We start from the raw sequence: 6,862 nt of genomic DNA on the forward strand, positions 1-6,862 counted from the left end.
TCTATGAGGCAAGATGTCATCTGAAACTTCTAAATAGGCATTTAATTAGCCCGGGTGCTGCTTCGGAACAAAAACTCCCGGAGAGCTTTGGGGGCGCACTGTATTGCAAAGAGGCGGTCGATAGGCAGAATTGATGCGCGCCAGCCTTTGTTGCCCGCCCATTGTGCGGGCCATGCTTATGAAGACTAATCCAATCATAAATTGCACCCCTGCGCCAATCAGAGCGCCCAGAGCCTCCGGCGAATGAAGCTTGAGTAGAGAACTTTGTTGAACTTCATTGTCAGAGCTGTCACTTTTCCAAGCGCGTTAACGGGCGGGCTACTATAAAACCATCACCTCGACGGGCGGACCACGGAGGACTCGCAGACGCCCTAGCGGGATCGGTACTAGGGGACGTTTGCTAAGCCCTCGAGAGAGGCCACCGCGGGGGCGTGAGGGGCGGGCAGCCAGGCATTTACCCTCCGGCCACAGGGAAGGGGGTGATTCCGCCCCCCTCGCCTAACATGATGTTCCCCGGCCTCCTCGCGCCCCCCGCCGGGTACCCCAGCCTCCTGCGCCCCACGCCCACCTTAACGCTGCCCCAGTCCCTGCAGTCGGCATTTTCCGGCCACTCAAGCTTCCTGGTAGAAGATCTGATCCGCATCAGCCGGCCCCCAGCTTACCTGCCCCGCAGCGTGCCCACCGCCAGCTTGTCGCCGCCTAGGCAGGGGGCCCCCGTGGCTCTCACAGACACCGGGGCCTCGGAACTAGGCTCCCCGGGTTCGGGCAGCCGGCGGGGAGGCTCTCCTCAGACCGCGGTATCCCCTGCAAGCGAGCCCACGTTTCTGAAGTTTGGGGTGAACGCCATTCTCTCTTCTGCGCCCAGAACCGGTAAGTGCGCGCACAGCTCCGTGGGAGGGTCCAGGACCCTCCCCAACGCAGTTTCCCCAAACGCAGTCCCGGGCATAAAGGCGCGCATGCAGGACTCCCGCAGCCCCACCTTGGGCAATGTGAGACTGTGGTCCTACCGGAAAGAAAAGCTCCCGGGTTTGCTCACCCCACGCCCCGCCCGCACCCCAGCCTGAGCACCTGTATTCCTCCAGAGGGCTCAGTTCCCTGCAGAACAACCTGAGACCGGGCACCTGCATGTCTGCCCTCCTGCTTCTAGGAGCCAGTTTTTTAAAATCCAAGGCAATAGGTTTACTAGTTTAGCTAGTATTATGGGGCTGCACTTCTTTTCTCTCCCGCCTCAGCCTTGTCTTGTCAGTGCCTAGGATTACTTTGGGGACAGGGGCCCAACTCTGAGAACTATTTAGGGGTTGGGAAAGCGAAGGATGTGTTGCTGCGGATGAGAAAATGTTAGGAAAGATTTGTTTCACTCTGTCAGTTTTCTTTGAGGAAGATGCCTTTGACACCAGCAGAAGGGTTAGTCATATCATATATTCAATGTGCTGCAAATCAAGTACTTAATCAAACTCCCTTTCTGTGTCTCTCCTTTATCCTCTCTCCCTCCCTCTCTCCCAGAAACACCCCCTGCCTTGCTCCAGAGTCTTCCTCCCAAGACCTTCGCCTTTCCCTACTTCGAAGGCTCCTTCCAGCCTTTCATCAGATCTTCTTATTTCCCAGGTAGGTCTCACCCCTCTTCCTTTCGGGATCCTGGGCGGTGCCCCAGTCCCAGCCCGTTCCCTGCCCCAAACCATATTTCTCCGTCCACCCCTCGGGGTTACGATCTGGTTCAGAGGTTGCGAGGCGTACAACATTCACGAATCCGTCGCGCCAATTTGATGCCCTATTTAGCACAAGCAGTGACTGCTTGACACTTTGCACCAAGTCCCTGCTCTACAAATTAGCAGGAATTGTCATGGTCCCAATTTGAGGCGGTTCCCTTCCCGGCGAGGAGCTGTTGGCATCCCTTCACGCCGCCGTTTTCCCACAGAGTCAGTGCACTTGGCCACGATTCCCCACAAAGGTTTCAGCACCATGACCAATTGGTCAGCTCCTCCGGGCAGCCACACACAGACCGGCCCTCTCCCCTCCACGCCGCCCAGAGACACCTACCAGCCGGGGCTAATTTCTCTTTTAAGACTCATTCAGGGCTTCGGGCTTTTCACAAGACCACATGGGGTGCCCTCTTGTGTGGGATGCCTGGGGTCGCCCAGGGGGAGGGGGACTAGATCCTCCCTTTACCCCAACCATCTATTTCCTCCCAGATTTCCCAACCTATTCTCATACCCTCCCCCACTGCCATATCTTTAAAGATTGTTGGAGCTTGTGAAATGAGGGAAGCTCATAATTGGGTTCCCAGCATAAAGGAGAAACACCTTCAACAGATTCCACGAGGCTTTCATCATGGGAGCCCGGTGGTCATTCAAGTGATGGCTCAAAAACTCTGCAACTGGTCAAGAATCAGAAGTAGACAGAAGAGCCCCCATAAAGAGAAGAGAGACTGGGGATGGCCGGTGGGGGATGGGGGAAGCGGGGACAGCACTCCCAAATATCATCAGGGAAGAAACAAGCAATTGATTTTTAAAAGGGGGAGAGAGAATTCACCAACACCCCAGCACCACCATTCACGCCGCTGCTGATAATGGAATTTGCTCCTTTTCTCCCTGATCTCAATGCTCTAACAAAAACAACCCGAGCTTTATAAATAGCTTTTCATGTCCATTTAATGAAAATGATTCGGAGAAGAGAAGCCTCTGCCATCAGTATTCTCCCAATGGTCTTGGCCTGCAGTTGTGTTTAGTTTGAAAGTGTAAATCTCTTTTGTCCCAGTAATATATGGCTTTCGCTGCTTGTCCTCAGTCTTTTTCTGTTAGTTCATTACTACACAATTACCATTCACGCTTCATTAGAGTCTCTGTTTCTTTTGGGATTTTTTTTTTTCCTTCCTTAAAGCGAAACTCTCCCCCTTTTTATCATGCCAATACCCATTGGGAAGCGGTCAATGTGCTAATTAGCTGCCACTTTTCATGTATTCGGGCCGAATTCTTTACGTTTTGTGGGGGAAGGGCGGAAAGATTAATATAAAAAGATGAATACTGATTGGATTTCTCAAAAAAAAAAAAATCCAAAGAGGATTTTCTCGCCTCTATCAAAATAGTAAACCACGTTTCATCCAAAGACGGCAAAAACCACCAAGGTGATAAAGTCTTAGGGGCAGAAACCCAGTAGCCTCAGCTGGGTATTTTATTTTTATTTTTGTATTTTCCCCCCGTTGCTATTTTAACTCCTCTACTACGCAGGTTTATTTCTCTGAAACCGTTGAAAGAAAAAAATGAAACGGGCCATTGTGGGGACTATTTTCTGTTTCCGTGGTTTTACCTAATCCGAGTTTGCATGGTTGAAAGGGAAAGTTATTTGGGCGGAAAGCCCCTTTCACTCATGCAGGTTTGTAGGTTCGTGGCCTATTCTCCAGGAAGAGAAAAAGGAGAGCTTTAAAGAGATGAAGGGCTTGGGGGGTGGGGGGGAAATAATAAAAAAGCGGCGAGGCTGCGACTGAGGGTCGGACACCGCCCATTCACTCGCAACCTCCACCCTGGCCCCTCCGCAGCGTCCTCCAGCGTGGTGCCCATCCCGGGGACCTTCTCCTGGCCTCTGGCGGCGCGCGGCAAGCCTCGCAGGGGCATGCTCCGCCGGGCGGTGTTCTCCGACGTGCAGCGCAAGGCTCTGGAGAAGATGTTCCAGAAGCAAAAGTACATCAGCAAGCCCGACCGCAAGAAGCTGGCGGCCAAACTGGGCTTGAAGGACTCACAGGTGACAGCTGTCTTCCCCACGCCTCTTACTTTAGGAGGATTCTCCGAAACTGCTTAGTTCGCGATGCACAAATGGGAAAAGTTAAGTTCTGCCAGAGGGACTAAGGGCCCGCATCAAGGCACCTCGGCAGCTTTTCTCCTCGCCCCATGCCCGCCTGGCTCAGCGCTCTCGGGCCAGGTGCCAGAGCCTGAGAGGGGAGAGTTGAGGTGCAGGTGAGGTAGAATAAGAAAGGGGCTCATCAGAACGCACGTCTGGAGGAGGGGGAGCGGGCTAGGAGGGGGCAATAAGACAGGCTCCCCCCACCCACAAGGCGTGGGGTTTGTCTATGCTAACCTCTGAACCTCCCCTGACCTCTTCCCGCCTCCTGCTCCAGGTGAAAATCTGGTTCCAGAACCGACGCATGAAGTGGCGGAATTCCAAGGAGCGCGAGCTCCTGTCCAGCGGGGGCTGCCGCGAGCAAACCCTTCCCACCAAACTCAATCCGCACCCGGACCTCAGCGACGTGGGCCAGAAGGGCCCCGCGGACGACGAGGAGGAAGACGAGGGCCGGGGGAGCCCCCACCTGGCTTATCACGCGTGCTCCGACCCTCGACACCTCCGGGACGCGCGGCTGCAGGGGCAGGTGCCCACCTCGCCGGCGCGCTCGAGTAGCCCGGGCAAACCTTCGGACTTCTCAGACTCGGATGAGGACGAGGAGGGAGGAGAGGAGATCACGGTGTCCTAGAAGCCCCCCAGCGCCCGGCGTAGTGTTTACAAGAGCTTGAAATTGAAGAGGTGGCGTCCAGTCTGCCAGTTCACTTGCTCTCCGCTGCCCAGACGCCCCTGCGTCCAACTATCGCGTCGCCAAAGGTGCTCCTGCCACTGCCCAAAATGATGTTTCCTTTCCCCACACCGCCTGCCAAGCGCCCTCTCCACTGAAGCCAAACTTTGGTCTTGGCACCAGCCTTAAGTCTTTCACAGGGCTAGCTTGCTTACTGCAAGCTCATTGAAACACAACGGGGAAAGAGGAAGCCTTGCTCCTCTGTCACAGCTGGGCTTTAACTGTGCGCTCAGCCCTGCTGGCCTGTAGCACTGATAACCCAATACAGTAAGAAAACTTTTACGCAGAAGGGAAGAGTTAGGAATGAAACCTTGAAGTGCAAAACTCCAAGATTTCCTGCATCGCCCCCCACCCCCCTTCTTATTTTGGGTAACTAGAGCCTCTGAGCCAACTCCAGACTCTGGTGACACAGTTTTGCCATAGCAGTGCCCTTAGAAAATCAAGGATTTCAAAAAAGAAAAAATACCAATCTATGCCTTTGATGCAAGGCACAGCATAAATATTGAATCTCTCCTGCCATCTTCCAAACGCTCTCTGGGTAAAGAAGTGTATTCTAAAGGGGGAGGTAGCAGACCTTGTTCTATATATTTGAAAACCTTTCCCTTGTAATTTCTGTATCTCGTATATGCACCAAGCACTCTACTTTGTGCCCTTCTATTTGGGGGCAGTTTTGCTGAGCTGCAAAGCTCCTGAGCACTGGGAGTGATGTGAGCAGAGACAGACCCACAGCCTCTTTGATTTTTTTTTTCCCCTGAACTTTGCTGTCTTTGCACAGCTTTTATGAACTGTACACTATTTTGTACACACGTGTTGTATGGATATTTTATGCCAAGGTTATTGTGAATGACTATAAATGACTCACTAGATTTCCTTCTCATTTTTCTTGCAATGGTTTTTAAACTATAAAAAGGTAGTTGTTTAATTGCATAACTTATAAAGAAATACTTATTTTGTATTTTTACCATGTACAGATTTTTATATATGTATATATGTATCAAAGAAACAAAGGCCAAATAAAAAGTAGAACAAATACCGTAGTCAAGTGATGTCATTGACACACAGAATGTCAGAGCTGAAAGGAAGCTAGTCCACTCTCAGGGCTGCTGGATTTGAAAGGATAGCTCATGTTCAAAAGCATTTGTCCAAAACCATCCAGCTAGTGACAAAACTGGAGCTAAAACCCACCTTACTCTGAGGCCAGTGCCTTTTCTGCCTCCCTGTGCCATAAAATAACCATATTTGCTATGGTTACAAGTAGTTCCAGGAAAGTGGTACCAACAAGTCAAGAAATAATCCTTCTCCCCTCCGCTCAGGACTGAAATGGACTAAAAAAGTTAATGAAAGTCAGATTAAGTAATTCGAGTTTGCAAAAGTTTTCCTTTCTGTCCTTGAAGGCATATTTCCTAGACCCCAGGGAAGCTCACAGGGGATTTCAACAAAGGGAAAGCTCAAAGGGGAATTTATCTGCAGCCACTGCAGCATGAATTCAATCCCTAGCCATGGAGGTGACCCACATGGTGCAGCAGACCTCTCCTGTCTTGGCCTGCTGCTCCCCTCAGCAGTGTATTTCAGTGGATCTGCCTGTTCTGCTCCCCACTCTGTCTCTGGTGAATGTCCTCTACAGGCCTGACTTGAGAGCCCAGAAAAAGACTCTGGGGTCCCCAGATGAAACTAGTGACCTTTAAAGACTATAAAGGAATGATTATTTCAGCAGGAATGATTATTTAACCAGGGACTCAGAGTAAAGAATATCGGGTTAGAACCCTGGCAAAGACTTTTGTGTCCTTTGAGAGCTTTGTCTCTGCCACACTGGCCATAAAGACCTACATTTCTATATTATCTATTATCGTAACTCATACCCCAACAGTCAGGAGGAGAGAAACATTGGGTAAGCTTAAATTTCAGTGCTCTGTATTATATTTGAAATTTGAATGTATTCTATTCTAAAGTACTCTTCAGGGCCTCCCCGGTGGCGCAGCGGTTGAGCGCTGGGTTGCGAAGCTGCCCGCAGCCTCTGCGGCGCCGGTTCGATCCCTGGCTGCTCCCAGGCCACCGGAGGAGGGTCCCACATGGCGCGCAGACCTCTCCTGCCACCCGCTGCTCCCCTCAGCAGTGTACTTCGGTCCTTCTGCCTGCTCTGCTCCCGGCTCTGGCTCTGGTGAATTCTCTCACCCTCCCACGCTTCTGACTGTACCCAGTGCATGTATAAACAAAACAAACAAATAAAATGAATAAATAAATAAAAACATGTCTCTATTAAAAAAATTATAATAAATAAATAAATAAATAAATAAAGTACTCTTCAAA

At 51.1% G+C, this 6,862-nt stretch overlaps 1 protein-coding gene across 1 annotated transcript; it reads left to right on the forward strand.

The window, feature by feature from the left end:
• The first annotated feature begins 353 nt into the window (after positions 1-353).
• Positions 354-4,517, forward strand: DBX1 (developing brain homeobox 1). The gene is made up of 4 exons (XM_037521666.1): positions 354-870; positions 1,504-1,605; positions 3,533-3,735; positions 4,109-4,517. The coding sequence occupies exons 1-4, from the start codon at positions 504-506 to the stop codon at positions 4,457-4,459; spliced, it is 1,023 nt and encodes a 340-aa protein (XP_037377563.1). The 5' UTR covers positions 354-503; the 3' UTR covers positions 4,460-4,517.
• Positions 4,518-6,862: the final 2,345 nt, after the last annotated feature.

Source organism: Talpa occidentalis, unplaced genomic scaffold (assembly GCF_014898055.3).
Source record: "Talpa occidentalis isolate TD23 unplaced genomic scaffold, MPIMG_talOcc4v2.1 talOcc4.3, whole genome shotgun sequence".
In the NCBI taxonomy this organism is placed as follows: Eukaryota; Metazoa; Chordata; class Mammalia; order Eulipotyphla; family Talpidae; genus Talpa; species Talpa occidentalis.

What these genes read in the sequence shown, in the direction of transcription:
- DBX1 (XM_037521666.1), top strand. Translation starts at nt 504, where the DNA reads ATGATGTTCCCCGGCCTCCTCGCGCCCCCCGCCGGGTACCCCAGCCTC. An exon ending in CTCTTCTGCGCCCAGAACCG is followed by an intron (nt 871 to 1,503) that starts GTAAGTGCGCGC and finishes CCTCTCTCCCAG; the next exon opens with AAACACCCCCTGCCTTGCTC. An exon ending in TGGGCTTGAAGGACTCACAG is followed by an intron (nt 3,736 to 4,108) that starts GTGACAGCTGTC and finishes CTCCTGCTCCAG; the next exon opens with GTGAAAATCTGGTTCCAGAA.